At 37.1% G+C, this 16,939-nt stretch overlaps 3 protein-coding genes across 10 annotated transcripts; 1 reads left to right on the forward strand and 2 right to left on the reverse strand.

Annotated features, from left to right (window-relative positions):
• Positions 1 to 1,865: 1,865 nt before the first annotated feature.
• On the reverse strand, positions 1,866 to 4,602 carry LOC112189464 (histidine-containing phosphotransfer protein 4-like). Of its 8 annotated transcripts, XR_005807160.1 has the most exons (9): positions 4,303 to 4,596; positions 4,024 to 4,150; positions 3,835 to 3,908; positions 3,634 to 3,702; positions 3,450 to 3,521; positions 3,073 to 3,296; positions 2,774 to 2,839; positions 2,609 to 2,685; positions 1,866 to 2,068 (listed from the first exon to the last, which is right to left on the reverse strand). XR_005807160.1 is itself a non-coding variant. In XM_040515305.1 (5 exons), the coding sequence occupies exons 1-4, from the start codon at positions 3,876 to 3,878 to the stop codon at positions 3,210 to 3,212; spliced, it is 255 nt and encodes an 84-aa protein (XP_040371239.1). In that variant the 5' UTR covers positions 3,879 to 4,016; the 3' UTR covers positions 2,531 to 2,839; positions 3,073 to 3,209. The 8 variants fall into 8 exon arrangements, 1 of the variants encoding a protein (XP_040371239.1); XR_005807161.1 differs by lacking the exon at positions 2,609 to 2,685; XR_005807157.1 differs by having other exon boundaries at positions 2,609 to 2,839.
• Positions 4,603 to 8,384: 3,782 nt separating this feature from the next.
• Positions 8,385 to 14,346, forward strand: LOC112187307 (TBC1 domain family member 15). Its single transcript, XM_024326050.2, has 15 exons — positions 8,385 to 8,544; positions 8,646 to 8,819; positions 8,913 to 8,964; positions 9,073 to 9,180; positions 9,660 to 9,744; positions 10,054 to 10,108; positions 10,537 to 10,941; positions 11,238 to 11,297; positions 11,709 to 11,807; positions 11,900 to 12,010; positions 12,398 to 12,469; positions 12,574 to 12,690; positions 12,769 to 12,918; positions 13,215 to 13,315; positions 13,826 to 14,346. Exons 1-15 carry the CDS (start codon positions 8,482 to 8,484, stop codon positions 14,154 to 14,156), a joined length of 1,983 nt encoding a protein of 660 aa, XP_024181818.1. The 5' UTR covers positions 8,385 to 8,481; the 3' UTR covers positions 14,157 to 14,346.
• Positions 14,347 to 14,512: 166 nt separating this feature from the next.
• LOC112187308 (trichome differentiation protein GL1) lies at positions 14,513 to 16,037 on the reverse strand. Its single transcript, XM_024326051.2, has 3 exons — positions 15,646 to 16,037; positions 15,442 to 15,571; positions 14,513 to 15,179 (listed from the first exon to the last, which is right to left on the reverse strand). Exons 1-3 carry the CDS (start codon positions 15,794 to 15,796, stop codon positions 14,513 to 14,515), a joined length of 948 nt encoding a protein of 315 aa, XP_024181819.1. The 5' UTR covers positions 15,797 to 16,037.
• Positions 16,038 to 16,939: the final 902 nt, after the last annotated feature.

Here is a 16,939-nt window from a genome sequence, read left to right on the forward strand (position 1 = left end):
TAATTCATTAACTTGTCCCAACAGATAACCTGTGTCATCAAGAGTGATGCACCCAATGAAATATATATAAATTTACAATAAAATATGGCTAGCAGGCGAGTTTCAGTTGCCCCAGTTAGCATAATCATGCATTACTCTGCATTTTTAATTAATGGACGAGGGTTCCAACAGTCTTCTCTTGAGCTCTATTTTATTGGTAGAAATTAGTTTCTTGAGCAAAAGAACATTGAGGAAAAACTGTTCAGAATGAAATGGAAAACCAAAGTTCTTACAGGTCAGTTTAATTTCAAAGCACATATACCCTGGCAGCATATTGACGTGCAAATTTCTCGTCTCCAATTAAAGAAGTCAAAAGTTCTACAAGTTCCGTCAAGACTTACCAAGTGAACTTGGGGGATAGAAGGGCGGAAGAGGACCCGGCAAGGACAGAGAAATAAACCACAGAAAGAACTGCTTTCAAATGTCTGCGACACTGCAGTCGCATTCAACTGGTTTAGTAGCAACCTGCAATGTAGAACAACACAAACATCAGTGACAGTCTAATAGGTGCAACCGTGACAAAAGAAATGGAAGTATTGTTCTAGCTAGATTTATCAGGATGGACTGACAGATTTGACATTATTACAAAAATAAGACCATTCGTTCTTACTTTTAGTGAGATGGGATAACAGAACAGTCTAGGGTACAAGCCAGAAGCAATATCCACATAATGAATGTTGTTACTATTAATTTCACTACCCACTGATCGCGTTAAGTATATTATAACATTCCTACAAAAAGAGATAAAACAAAGAGTGATATAGCTATATAAACAATGAAGACAGACAAAAGCACAACCTAGATACAACCAAAGAAAAATCTGGTGTTGAATTTCCTTGCATGAGAGCTCATGGTCAGAACATCCCAAAGCTTCTTGAAATAACTGCAAGTGCAGACACTCGAATAGATGCCTCAGCTGCTTTATCTTATTATGGAGCATTCAACGAACTGCTAATCTTCTAGGTTATCCTTTGTCAAACGTTACCTATTTGATGTTTACAAGCCATCTAGAGTCGTTCCCAGAGTGTTTCCGTAGAATGGAATTCAGGACTCTTAAATTCTCTCTCATGCCTCAAAAATATTAATTAATTAAGATTAGAGTATACCATGGCAACAGGGATCATATAATAGAGTTATGACTGGTCAAACAAGCAAGTGATTAATCAAGTCCCACTGAAAGATTAAAAAGGACAACTGATAAGAAACTACTTGATATAAGTGAAGAGCAAGTACCTAGGGTTGGTAAGGACCTGATTGTAAACTACTTGGTATATCAACCATCAGCTTGAAATTCCAATGCCATTGTAAATGCTTTTAGCTTGCTGTGGGAGCCAAAGCAATTTCCTGTTCAATAGATACATTGTCAGCTAATTGAAGATGGTCAGTTCCAAACAAATAAAGTTCCATAAGCAGATATGCGCCCCTAACATTTAGTAACTAACCAGCTAGACAAATATAGTTCCATACTAGAAAATTCTCCCGCGCGATGCTGCGGGTCTAATTTTTTTCTTTTTTTCCTCAAATCATGATCTATATAATATAATACAATTATAATTTTACATGTTACAACAACTGTTATTTTTAATCAAGCTTGTAAAGAGAGAGAATGGTATTTTAAATAAGAAAGGTGCTGAAAATATCAGCAATATGAAAAAAGAAAATGCTCAATTCATAGGAATTTTTGCAACACAGGTAGTTTCAAGATTGAATGTTTTGGAACGACCTGGAGGATGTAACCTTTTCTGATCACTTTCGTTCATAATCCCATCACCATCTGCATTACAATTTTCTTTATTTCTTAAAAAAGAAAAACACAATAGAGTATATAAGAATTCACAAAAGCCAAAGCCAAAACATACAGGTACTGAATCCATTACACCCTTCCTCATACCAAAATCCATTACAGCTGGTTTCAACATTATAACAAAAAATTAAGTTTGAAGTCTGATTCAACCGAGTGAAGGAAAAAAAAAGCAACAAAACATTACAGCTGCATGAAGGCTCAAACCCGGAAAATCTATCAAAATACCTGAAGACATGAGGCAAAAAAAAAACACAAAGCTTGTATCAGAATTCAAAAATCATAATCGAATTGAAAATTTACTAAGGAATAAAAAAATTAAAAATATATATATATCTAAACTCAGATTCTCTAGTTAGCACAGCACACTATCAAGGAAATTGCTAGGTTTTAGAAATGAGAATTAAGATACTAAGATAAATACGTCATTGAGTATCTACAATTACTAAAGCAGCTAAAAGTATCCATGATAGAAAAGATGCTCCAACACTAAAAGAAATAGAAAAGATGCAAGGACCAAATCATAAATTATACTCGATTGAGTTGAGAAACTATAGTAAATACATTGAAACTATACTCCTATTTTCTGTACAATTGAATGCTACGACAACATTTTGTCATTCAATCAGAGGATGAGTATCTAAAAATCTTATGCATATATGTCATTAATTAAACAGGGGAATGTTGCTTTATTCATTGCCAGACAATGGCTGAGACATGGCACACCCAATTCTCCACATATAGGCCATAAGGTCAGGAAAGTTTTACCATCTTCAATTTCTATGTAATTATTGGATATAGACAGAGCTTTTGCGATCTCTCTTTTTGAAATTTGATCAGTGACACTCTACAGAGAGAGACAATACAATGTAATTGATCAAGATAATTGAGATATATATACATATGGAGGAAATAAGGATATAGATCATTTACCTTAACAGCTGTCAGATATATTGAAGGAGATCCTGCTTTTACTCTGTCACACACTCACACCATCACCTGCAAACAAAAATGGAAGGAAACAATGAAATTAAGTGTGAGCCAGGTATGTAAATGGATAATCTACACAAAGCCATGGATTAAACTATTAAGTGTGCAGTTTTATCTTGGAGATTGAAGTAAATGATATACTATTAATTCAGCAGTAGGAAAAGAGCCAGATGTGTAATTACTAAAAGATACATTTGTGCTGCTTAAACTTAAAATTGCAACGATAAGCGTAGACTTTGTACCTCATCAAGATCAGTTAATCTTCTCTCCAAAGTAGAAGTATTCCTGTTTAGCCCCAACCTCCCAAGTTCAGCTTCAAGTTCTGCCTCTATTTTACTCATCGAATCTGAACTCATAGGAACTCTACCATCATACTTGTTCATTTTCTGTTCAGGAGATTTGTTCTAAATCGAATATCAGTAACAATCATCCTCTGATCCTCTCGTGTGCTATTCCAAACAATAACCTACTAACATTAAAAAAATTAAAAATTAAAAAAATATAGGAGAAGCTGATAATGAATCTGAAAAGCATTTAGCTAACGTTTCCTTTAAAATATATATGAAGCCACAGCTGTGATTCTTTATACTGGAAGATACGTATCTATGTGATTACGTACCATTCTCCATTTCCTGCCCTACAATATTCCCTGAACTGTTGGCATTCAGCTTTCACCTTTTTGGTTCTGATGCTGCACAAATTGGCAAAAGGAATTGTGAGATAAATCTTGTTCTCTTAAAAGTGAATACAAAATATACTGACAGATTCTTTTTGAATAAACCATATGAGGTTGAGATGTTTACCTTGCGCTACTTCCCTTGAACTGATGCATATGATTGTCCAAATTATAAGAATGATGAGGGGTTTCCTTTCTGCACAGAATTACAGCCAGTATTACTCTTATAGGGACCAGCTAGAAGTATAGGGGCAGAAAGTATTATTGAACCACGTTGTCTTCTACAATGATCAGAATTATGGAATTCGAATGGAATTAGTATACATACCTCCTCAAAGATGCAACATACTCCTGTCTTGTCATGGGCTTCATTTCATCAATCTTGTTCTCATAGCTACTGATCTGGATATAGTATTACAGGTATATTATATACATATACAAATTATATATTCGATCTCCACTTGAGATATATACATCTCATTATTGCGTGAACATCATAACAATAATTAAACCACACCAGAATATATCATATATGCACTCATCGGGAAGTTGGTAGTGGTTGTGGGACTGGTGCCCCAATATTTCAATGCTGCTAAGTCATAAGCTCTAGCCGCTTTGTCTTCTTTGTCAATTGTCATAACCACCTACATCATGATTCGATATAAACGCATGCATAAGCAACATATGATAAAAATTTAAGTGAACTCTACAATAAAAAGGGAGGAAATGAGAGAAAAAAGAAGAAGACAATATATAGAAGCTATATGGAAAGAGCTCTTCCTTTGTACGTACATACCCAAATAAACTGCAGTTGGAGCGATTGAGATGAGATCAAAAGCACCCAGATGTGATCAAGACTGACAAAAGAAAAGAACAGAATTAGTAATTCGGCTTCTTCCCCAGCAGAACAAAACTGACGAATCTAGCTCCCTCTGCAAATCAAATCAATTCAAAACCACAAACCAAAATTCCTCCACAGATAATCAAAAACTGACAAATACGCTCACCCTTTTTCAAACTATAACCCAACCAATGCAAAAGATGCAACAAAAACCTGCACCAGAAGCCAATCACAAAATCTAAATCACAGAAGATCATAACTCCCATCCACGTTGACGTAACAATGATAGACGTGTGTGCTTCCAGAATCCCAATCAAAACTCTATAATACATCAAAAATATAAAAGGGAAATCAGGCAGATATAATAATGGATACGAAGGTTAAGAGTATGACGGACCTTGAAACCTCTCATGAAGTTGAACAGGAACATTAGCAGAGAGTCTCTGATAAGGCGAAATGCATACGGCTTTTGATGGAGAACCAGAGGGATACGCTGATTGTCCATGAACAGATGTTCGATCAGTAAATACCCCACCTTATTTATGTTCGATCAAAAAATAAACAGACAAAGAGGCGAAGGGATCTGATCAAACAAAACCTTAAGAATGAGGGACTGCCATAAGAGAGGGATCAACCCAAATCCCAGAAATCGCCGAGTCCCTGCCAGGACCTACAGAAACGACACACTGGTCTTGGAATCGACGATGGAGGAGTTGAGTGCGTTCTGGAGAAATGGATGTGTTGGGTTCGTGGGGTTAAGTGTGCAAGACTACAGCGACTCCGCCGCCTTCGTCACCTCCTTCTCCAACAACTCCTCCTCACCGCCTTCGTCACCTCCTTCGCCACCTCCTTCTCCAACAACATTTCAGATGAGGGACTGAGGGAGATTGAGAGTTGTGAGATGAAATTTCAAATAATCAAATCTATTAACTGGAGATCGATGGGTCGGAGACCAACATCCCAACAATGAAGTATAGAGAGAAGGTTTACTTACAGTGGGTCGAAGCAAAGCCGTGGGTCGGCGGTTCAGCGGTTCGAGATTACGAATAGGAGCTAGCTTAGAGAGGCTGAGGGAGTGAGATGACTGACTGAGAGGTTAGAGCTAGCTTAGAGATAAGGCCGAACCGTCGAACTTTGCGGTGGGTCGGCGGCGACTGAAACTGAGGGACAGAGGGAGTGAGTCGAAGAGAGGCTGAGGGTCAGGGTCAGTCAAAATCTCGAATAGAGGCTGAGGGAATGAGGGATTAGGGTTAGCGACTAGATTTAGGTGGGTTTGCCACGCCCAGTGGCGACGGCAGTTGGTTTTTGATTGAAAGTGATTGCGGTGGCTGTTGGGGAGGTTGCGGGGTTTGGGGAAGGAAATGAGAGAGATGGAGAGGAAGACGGGGCCGGGTTTTGCTGAAGCCTGAAGGAGAGAGATTTTTAGACAGAATTTATGGGAATGAAAAAAAACACGAAGGGTTTATGTTATGCCAAAAGAGACCTAAAACAAAAAAGTCAAACTCACCTTATTCAGACAACACTTATATGTTGTCTAAATATCACCCTATTGATTAGTTAACTATAAGGTTTGGGCGCTTAAGAGGGAAAAGACTCAACTTGTTGGAGGGAAATCTAAAATTTCTGCTAGGGTTTTTTCCCATGTTTTCAAACAACATATAAGTGTTGTCTGAATGCTCACCATTTATCTAAATTTGAGATAGGAAATCACCACCTTTTACAACTACACAAATATGTTATCTGAATGCTCACCATTTTTCCAAATTAAACCAGTATGGTTTTAGTGTATATTCAGACGACATAAAAGAAAATTATGTCGTCTGAAAAACTCAGACGACATAAAACAAAACTTATGTCGTCTGATGCGTGTCGTCTGAAGGACTTTTTGGCATAGTGACACTCCCGTATTTATTGTTTTGTTCCCATAATTTGATGAAATAACTGTAAGGACATGTTTGTTTCCCGGAAAGTGGGCATTGGGAAAGGAAATATTTTCCCTTCCTGCGTTTGGGGACAGTCAAGGAAGGGAAACACTTTCCCAAAGGAAAAGAAAAAGTGGAGGAATTTGGTTCCCTCCCCCCCCCCCCCCCTCCGGAAACACTTTCCCAAAGGAAAGAAAATGAAAGTCAACCAAACATGGCCTAAATATTATTTTGTTCTCATAATTTGATGGCACAACATTCAATAATCTTTCCGATCAAAAAAAAAACATTCAATAATCTTATTGTCATGCACGTAATAGAATGCTAAGTGGCAATGACTTGTTAAGTTAATTGAGCATTTTATCTACTTGTTTTTAGATGTGAGAATTTGGAATGAATGCAGTTATCTATCGTATACTTCCTACTTCCCACTACCCACGTCTCTCTTCCATAATTATCTCTCAATTTATTTATTTTTGTTTATTTCTTTTGCTTCTTATTATAATTAGCCTTGTATTTGTGTGTTTTTATTAACCAATAGAGATAGTCCCTTGGGGGACATCCGATAAAATTGGAACTCAATAGTGATAATTAGGGTAGTTCAAAATTTAGCAAATCATTTGAGGACTTTGCTTTGTAGTACTAGAGATAAACAGTTGCCCTAACTCTTGGCTATTACTGCGTACGTTGTTTTGTGGAGAGGTACACCAAGAGGGTTACTAGGCCTCAAGCTAGTCAACATAGATGCTTATGGATAGAGTGGTATATGTGTAGTTTTTAGATTGAGAAATTTTAATTACACACCCCAAACTACTTAATACACATCCCTATTATTTTATATTTTAAATCAGATTTTATAGATAGATTAAAAGACCAAAATAGACATCTATATATTAAAAGAAAAATAATAATAATAATATCTTCCTTATATGATTCTATAATTATAAACATAATAAATTTCTATACATGCATCTTCATTTAAAATAAGAATAAAGTAAGAAACCATCTAATTTAAATTTTCCTTAAATAAATTGTAATTAAATGGGGTGAGAAACCATATAATTTAGAATTTCAAAATCAATGGCATTAAATGTTTTTAAAACAAATCGCTTTAGTCCCACTTTTAGTTTTTTTTTTCTAAAAGTTATGATTAGTCAATTTATTATCTAATATAAAATATCACAGGTATAAAACTTTCTAATTGTTAATATGTTTGACTATCCAACAACAATTTCGTAGTTCCGATACAGTTTTGGTTGAATGTTCGACTCAAAATTTTGTACTTGATCAATATGGTGTTTGGTGGATGAGAACTCAAATAATACAAAACCTATTTCTAAGCATTTATTTGAAGGGACCAATAATGAATCCTTATGGATTACCCAGTAACTAAGACAAGTAATTAATATGGTCAGATATACCAATCTTAATTTAGTAGCCTTAATGTTGTTAAATAATAGTGTATTTCATGGTTTGTTAGGTTAAGGATATTTTAGGTAATTTGGGTTGTGTATTTAGTAAAATATTAGAATGAGAAATTAAATGGTATGTGTATTGAGTAAGGAGTGTATATTAAGTAATTAGAATGTGTATTTAAAACTTCTCTTTTAGATTTCATTTTGTTGCATCGTCTTTCTATGGGTTTTAGTATTTTGCATTTTCCTTTCATATTTTAGTCTTACATAATTGAACAGTAGATGTAACCAAGTGATTTTCGGATCCCTCTAGCTTGATTTAATAAAGTTTTATAATTTTCATCAATGGAATATATCTTCCGTGCTCCTTAATAAAAAAAGAAAAAAAGAGATAAACAGCTTGATCCTGCTATAGCATGCATCAAGTGATAAAGTAAGATTTCATTATAGAGTATTTGGGAACAGCTAGCGTGTTAATCCAATCAGAGAAACAAATAAAGAGGAAGCTTAATAACACAATTTTCCTTGGTCAACCAAGATATGATATGGTAACCTCCGGAATGGCATTAAACTATAGAGATCAACAGCTACGATCTCATATCCTATCCGCTACAGCACTCCATATATAATAATAATAAAATAAAAGGAAAACCCCATTACACCACAACGCTTACGTGGCCACACCACCCCTTACTTGTCCAACGCGGCGACCCCACTGCCTTGGCTACTAAGGAAGGAGAAAAATCACCCCCATATTCCATCTCTCTCTCTCTCTCTGTGTACAAATCGGAACAGCGATGCAGGAACCGGAGCTTCACGACCTCTCCGACGACGCCGATTACGCCGCGTCGCAGCAATACGTAAGCCTCTCTCTCTCTCTCGGATCACGCGCACTTGGAATTTCATCGTTTCTTCAGCTGTTTTAATCGATTTGATTTTCAATTGCGATTGGAAATGTTAGGGCTCGGCGAGCATGATGCGAACCGATAGCGGCAAACACAGCTCTTCGAGCGAGCACGAAGGCGCCGAGGTCGTTTATACCAAGGATAATGTGACCATCCACCCCTCCATGCTCGCGTCGGAGAGGATTAGCGGACGATTGAGGCTAATCAAGCAAGGCTCTTCTCTGTTTATGGTGTGGATTGTTCGATTATGATCATTTGGCTATGGAATTGTTGTTGTTTTTGAAGAATTTTGTTTATGTATTTGGTTTTGGTGTGAATTGTAGACGTGGATTCCGTACAAGGGCCAAAACTCGAACGCTAGGGTTTCTGAGAAAGGTTCTGGAGCTTTGGACTTGGTTGATTGTTTGGTTTTTTTGAGTTTTTTTTTTTTTTTTGGTAATGTATCGATTTTGTTGAATTTGGTTTCTGGTTGTGGTGGTGTAGATAGAATTCTTTATACTATAAGGGGGGTGCCGTTGACAGAGGTTCGGTCCATTCGGCGCCACACTCCTGCACTTGGATGGCAGTACATTATCGTTGTTTTGGCAACCGGTAAAACAACTTGCACTTAATTTTCAATGTTGGCTACTGTTGGTTGATGGTCTGAAAATTATTTGGAATTTAAGAATTTGTACACGTATTAAAACATACCTTATAGAGGGTTAGCAGTAGTGGTTGGTATGTCCAATGTGATGAAATACCAGACCATATTTCCAAGTTGGGAGTAGGTCTGCTAAGTAGAAGAAACCAACGCATGCTCTAGCCCAAGATTCCATAGCCTTATAGTTATAAATCTGTTAAAACCATGAAATGAAAAGAGAAATATTAAGAGTATAGGAACCATTGTTTGTTTCTTATTCCACTTAGTTTCAGCTTCACTTTCACTAAACATACTCTATTAAGTTCATCATCAATTCAGTATTTCTCCTGGGCACCTCTGTTCTGCTAATTGATCTATTTAGGCTTCTATCTGAACCTATGTAATCTTTGTTTCTATTTCTGTTTATGGTCTGAAAGGAAGTTTTTTTCAGGACTTGCATTTCCCCCTCTGTACTTCTACAATGGAGGAGTCAAGGAGTTCCTTGCTACAATAAAGCAGCATGTGTTTATAGTGAGGTTTGTTACTTTTTATTGGTATTGCTATATTTATCTTTTCTTTCCTTTTTTTTTTTTTGGTTTCTCGGTTGCAGGTGTAATATTGTGCTATACACGTCGTAGATCCATTTGTAGAACTACAAATTGAAGTAATTTATACCTCTCTCTGTGTGTGTGTGTGTGTGTGAGAGAGAGAGAGAGAGAGATTGAGAAAGGATTATTTTTTTATATTATTATTATTTTTTTTTTAGCTGCTGGTATTTACTTTTTGCACTTGCGTAGTTTTCCAAATTCTATTTCATGTAATCATTAATTGGATGAATTTTCCAGGTCAGCTGAGGATGCTAATGTATTTCTTGTGAATGATTTTCAAAATCCTCTGCAGGTATGCTTCCTACCAGCAATGTTTTCCAGCATGTACTTAGCTTACTAACAGTTGTTACAAGGAAATTTTTTGTGTAAATTGATGCATAGTTATATCTCTGGCATATGTAAGAATGTGAGATGGAACATCTTATTTCTCTTTTATCAAGGACATAATAGTCTTAGTTAATTTAAAAGTACCAAAGTAAAACACAGGGATCTCTTACTTGGACCATATCTTGCTTTGCTGATATATTATTAACATTGTGATGTCTGACTGGCTTGCTTGCTCCCTGATCCCTTTCTCACCTATTTTTAAGCAAGAGTTTTTGGTTAACATTAACAACACGATGCTCTTAATACTGTATGGATTAAACTTAATTTACAAACTTGATGACTGAGCCAAGCTGGAAATTGCAATCTTTTCTCATGATTTATTGGCTTTTTCAGAAAACTCTTTCATCTTTAGAGATACCAAGGGCTCTTTCTATTGGAAGTGAACCATCTACATCATTCTCAGTTGGCGAGTCCTCTGTTGATGAAAATCAGGAGAGAACAAGTGAGGATGTTCAGAATGATAATACAACAATTTCTCAATATAATGAGAGGCAAAGGCAAAAGAATTATGATCCTGCACGAGATCTCTCAATTCAAGTGTTGGAAAAATTCTCTCTGGTGACAAAATTTGCTCGAGAAACAACTTCGCAACTCTTTCGTGATGGCCATAGTAATGGATATGGTAGTATAGGAAGGAGAAGTAATAGCCTGTCTTCCCTTGATTACCCCTCTCAAAAGGCATCCGATGATTCGAACAAAGTCTCTGATAAAAGTCCGGTCCCCCAAGATCCACTGGAGGTAAACCTTCCATTTTATTAATGTGTTGATTGAATTAGTGCATTCTGGGAAGCATTGTTGCAATTGTTGTCAATCTAATTGAACTCGAGGCAGTTTACTGTGGTTTGTCCAAAAAAAAAAAGGGGGGGCAGATTTCTGTGGTGTTTCATAAAAATTCGTAGATAAAGGGTCTTAAGTCTTAACCCTTACCCTTTAGAAGTAAATTAAGCTTAGCCAAGGGATTCTATTTCTTTCCATTTTCTATATCCATTGTATTAACTCTGTTTTCCTTTTTCTGGTTTTTTTTTTATTGGCAGTTTGACAAGAATTCACTGGTATGGGGAAAACCACGACAGCCACCTTTGGAGTCTGCTGAGGTAAACCAACCTGTCTATTTTTCCTGCAGAGTTCCTCCTGACACTTGCTGTGAATTTTTATGCTCTAGATGGAAATGAAGGAAAGTTAGTAGTTTCAAATCTTGGAGTTAAATATTGTTATATAAGAAATAAAGACAAAAAACTATCATGACATTGGGATCCATATGTCATACCAGGCTTATCAGAAGTTTAATATTACATAGTTACTACTTATATTGATTGGAAGTAGTCTTTTGCTGTGAGCCCATTGGCTCAATTCCTTTTACCTCTGACTACAATTTACTAATACATTTATCTTATGCACTATGGTGAACCATGTTAAGAGAAACAGTTTGAGTATAGTACTGGAGATGCTAGAAATGTGCTAATATTGTCATATTGCTTTGTGTAACTTTGATTTATTTTCTGCAGTGGTACACCTTCTTGGATTCTGAAGGGCGGATCATGGATTCAGAAGCTTTAAGAAAGAGAATATTTTATGGGGGAGTTGAGCACAAATTACGGAAGGAGGTTTGTATGTTGTTGTATTTTGGAAACTATAAGCTAAGTACTTTGTTTGATATTGCATCTTCTCAGTATTGTATTGTTAATAATGAATGTAGGTCTGGCCATTCTTGCTGGGATACCATGCGTATGATTCAACATATGCAGAAAGGGAGTATCTTAAGGCAATGAAGAAGGCAGAGTTTGAGACAGTCAAGAAGCAGTGGCAGGTTTGTAAAAATATGTTGCAACCTTTCTAAGTCATCCTTCCCCACACCTCTCCTATTCCAAAATGTCTTTGCTGAGTATAAAGAAATAGCCTTCAATAAGTACTATTATGGTCCGCTGTCGAAAGATTACCTCTTTTCTACACCTTCCTACCCACATTATGTAAAATATAGGTTAGCAGATGTCAAGGCATGTAACAATTACTGCTAAATCTTGTAGGCAAGTATATCTTATGTGACATGTATAAATGTGTGTCTATACTATGTAATTTTTGTAGCGGTTCTATGTGGGATTAGATGCTCTCTCTCTCTCTCTCTCTCTCCCCACATTCACAACTATCTTTGTTAAGCTTGATCAGGTAGCTTAACATATGCATTTGTACTCTGCAGAGTATCTCCCCAGAGCAGGCAAGAAGGTTTACAAAATTCAGGGAGAGAAAAGGCCTTATTGACAAAGATGTGGTATGATGAAACTCACAGAACTTATTCTGAGATTCCAACTTCAAAAGATAAATACAATGCAGTTTTCAAGTCTAAAACTCTGAACTCTCTTCTGTCTATTTTAGGTGAGGACCGACAGATCTATTTCCTTCTACGATGGGGATGATAATCCAAATGTGAATCTGTTGCATGATATATTGCTAACATACTCGTTTTACAACTTCGATCTTGGTTACTGTCAGGTGATGACTTCTTCTAATGACTTATTGCAGTTGGCTGCATAAAATTACTTTTTATTGATACATAAAAATGTTTTGCAGGGTATGAGTGATCTTCTGTCCCCAATATTGTTTGTACTGGGGGATGAGTCAGAATCATTTTGGTGTTTTGTTAAACTGATGGAGCGCCTTGGGCCCAATTTTAACCGTGACCAAAATGGCATGCACTCTCAACTTTTTGCCATAACTAAGGTCTCTGTCTCTCCCTCCCTCCCTCTCCATATGTATATAGACACATATGTACATACATAAATACATACATATATGTGGCATATCTATGCCATGCTAATGAAATAATGGATTTTGTTGTTAGTCTTTGTGGCACCATTTTTTTTTCCTTTTTCATTTAGGCTTACCTTAGATTGGAGGCCAGTCTGCTATTGGGTTCTTAAATGTGTGAATGAAGTTCTTGGTCGTATACATGACAACTTGCTTTGCCAGGCAGGCCGTAATTCTATGTTTTTAATCCCATATCTTTATTGTTGCAGTTGGTGGAGATGTTGGACAGCCCATTGCATAATTACTTTACGCAGCGTGACTGCTTGAATTACTTCTTTTGTTTCCGCTGGGTTCTGATACAGTTTAAAAGGTCAGGTTTTTTGATCTGCTAGTGAATTATTTTTTCTAGCGCACTCCATTCATTCATGTAAGTATGCTGTGAGTTGTCTTTGCGCCCATAGGATCAACTTTTGAGGATATTTCCAAACCACAACCTACCTTGTTGTAATTTATTTTTCTCAATCGAAAAAAAAAAAAAAAACTTACCTTGTTGCCCATTCAGCCATTGGCCACCTTGCAGAGCCTTCTGGCTTCTGGCCTCTGGTTCAATATGTTTAGTGTTAAATGTTAAATAGTTTTGTGCAACATGGTTAGTGTTTTACAGTGTTGTTTAATTAACAGTTAATGCCAGGAGTAGCCAGTTGATTCATGCACGTTTGACTTGTATAACAATTCATGATTAAGGTTCCTATTGACTGTTCATGGATAATATGTTTGTTCTGCTCTATGACAAACATGAATTGCATGTTAAATTGGTAATATCACTGTATTCTACTTTTTTCTTACTTTCCCTGATAAGAGTTTGATCACATATCTCTAGGGAATTTGAATTCGACAAGACATTGAGATTATGGGAGGTACTGTGGACACATTATCCATCTGAGCACCTGCACCTGTATGTGTGTGTTGCTATACTCAAACGATACCGTAGTAAGATAATTGGGGAGCAGATGGACTTTGACACTCTACTGAAGTTCATCAATGAACTGAGTGGTCAAATAAATCTTGATGCCGTTGTGAGGGATGCAGAAGCTCTGTGCATATGTGCTGGTGAGAACGGTGATGCTTGCATTCCACCTGGAACTCCACCCTCACTGCCTGTTGACGATGGTTTGCTGTACCCTCAACAAGAACTAGATGAGATATTGTAAATGTCTTCACTCAACCAATGATTTACCCATCTTTAAACTTGATAGAAACACATTTTGCGGCATCACTAGATAATTGGTGCCTTGTCAGGACAATTAGTTTGTGTATCAGCAACCGTGGATTTTAAAACTTATGATATGTTCATGCTATGATACAATCATCTATTGGTGTCAATATATTTTCTTTCTTATATTTTCTAAATTACTGCCAAATGAGCTCGGTGTTGCGAGTTCACTGAGGTTTTGCTTAGAGAAGGTTGGAAAAGTGGATGATTGTAAGTTTATGACTGCAGAGGAAAAATATAGAGCACAAGATACTAGTGGATTCAATCTTTCTTCATCATCACTTATGGACTTAACTAGAAGTGTGGGGAATGAGGATCATTAGCAGATGATAATGGCATCATAACTGATGATTGCATTCCCTCACTAGTAGCAGTGGCAGCACTGGTGCATCCAAATGCTGCTTCGAGCAAGAGAAAAGAATCCATATAGGCAATGAAAGGCTCGTCATCGAACACAAATGTCGACGACGATGTTGCATTGTTGTTTGTAATTGTAGGCAGGTAGTACTGAACCCAGCTGCTGCTTGGCGAATACTGATGGTCTATGTCTGCGTAGTCGAAATTCAAGCTCTGATCTGTGTTACTACTGTAGTCACCCATCCAGTATGGGTAACTTGTTGCTGTCATAGTGCTCATGATACTACTACTACTTTGATCGTCCTCTTTGCTGCTAATTCCATATTTCGGTTCCTCTTCACGAGTGATGCTTTCGGTCTTAGTTGTTTCAGTACTGCTGATGATTTTGCTCCTTTTGTTACTACATTGGCAGTTGTCTTGATGGTGATGAGTATCGTCCGAGTAGTGGTCATGATCATTGGTTTTTCTTTTGCGGCCGCGCCTGCCTCCAGGTGCCGGTGCGGGGCAGTGGCAGGCGGTGTTGTTCTTGTTCAAATGGGTATTCCAGTAGTTCTTCACTTCATTATCCGTTCGACCAGGAAGCCGACCAGCAATCAGTGACCAACTACACATGGTTAAATATAAACAAATTAAACCAATACTAAACTTTTAAGGCAATGAGATTTCATCAAGCACAAAACTGTTTGTATAGTCATACACGAGATTTCATCAAGCACAAAACTGTTTGTATAGTCATACACGTTACAACAAAACCTCACAATAGTATCATTTTCGTTTGGTTTCAATTTTCGGGCGGCAATAGAAGTCTTAAAATTGCTATGACTGAATTATGAAGTAAAATAAAGTGTTCGAAGGGGATTACCGACCGGTTGCCAAGAAGCTTATGCATTCGGATAATGAGGTCTTCCTCCTCCTGGGACATGTCTCCACGTTTGATGTTGGGTCTCAAGTAGTTCTTCCATCTTAGCCTACAGCTCTTTCCATTCCGATTCAAACCTGATCGTGATAATTAGTCACTGCTTATCAACTAGTACATGAAAAATGAGAAGTAATTAGCATAATGAACTAACCTGATCGCTTGGAAACAGTTGCCCAGTTTCCTTCACCATGAGTCTCCACGTACTTCTTCAAAATCAAGTCCTCCTCTGGCCTCCACAAGTTCTTCTTGTTCCAACTATTTGGTTGCTCTGGCTGCAAAGCTTTCACTCTTTTGTTTTCCATTAAAACTCTTGGTCTCTTACACACGACTACTCACTAGCTCTCTCTCTCTCTAAATTAAGTAATGAAGAGGAATGTGAGTGGGTGGTTCTATATATACAGAGATAATTACAGAACACCGACTGGTCTGAGGGCTAGTCCTCGTGCATGGTTTTATTTATGTATAGGATCGGACTACATTGAGCATTTGATCTGTGACTATGGGTTGGGGCCTGGTCTGGTATGAGGGGTCTGGGGTCCTATATAATTTTTGGTTCCCCCACACCCTACTTTAATTAGCTTTTGTTAACACCCCACGATTCGATCACTCAGTTCTGGAAAAGCAACCAAATGGTCCAAATCTATCTGCTCCCACTTTCAGTACGTACTTCCAATTCATTGGCTACTTAGATTTCAGAGAAAGTGAGAGGGAAATAGTTTAGCTTGATAGAAGATAACAGTAACTATGTTATTGGCAATTCAGTTGAGTGCGTTCAACTTTTATTTTCTTTGCAGTTTTACTTGGACTGCAGTTCAGAGGAAATGATCGATCAATATTGCATGTGAAGTTTATCAGACAGATACGGTTGATTCCTTTTGGAGACGCACGGGTGTTCCCCACTTAAAAAGCTTCATATTACCAAATCTCACGACTATGGTTTTTTTTTTTTTCACTTTTTGCTTGCATCTGATTTTTCCTTTTTGTACTGTGCCAATGAATTTTATCACAGTCACTGGATCTATAAGAATAAGAGATTTTAAGATCTCAAATTCTCTCAGGATGTATAAGATGGATAAATAGTGTAAAATTAAAATTTAGCACGTTGTAATTTGAGGCTTAATTTTCTGCCCAAAACTAGAGAGCTAAACTCTAAATTCACGCTCTATATCTACGTTATTTGATATAGAAATATTGGTACAAACAATTGATTGTAGCACTTGTACAGAAACAGGTCACCAACTCACCATCTACAGACGCCAACCTTTGGCGTGAAAAATGTGGTGTCTCCTATGTATTAGTTTTCATTGCTTATGCAAGGTCCAAATCACACATATAGGTAGGGCCGTAGGGATGGTATACTCATACAATGGACCCTGGCCAGTTTGGAATTGGAGGGGAAGCAGAATGACATGACGTTTTTGACTCTTGGGTCTCAGCTCAGAAAC

Source organism: Rosa chinensis, chromosome 2 (genome assembly GCF_002994745.2).
Source record: "Rosa chinensis cultivar Old Blush chromosome 2, RchiOBHm-V2, whole genome shotgun sequence".
Taxonomy (NCBI): domain Eukaryota; kingdom Viridiplantae; phylum Streptophyta; class Magnoliopsida; order Rosales; family Rosaceae; genus Rosa; species Rosa chinensis.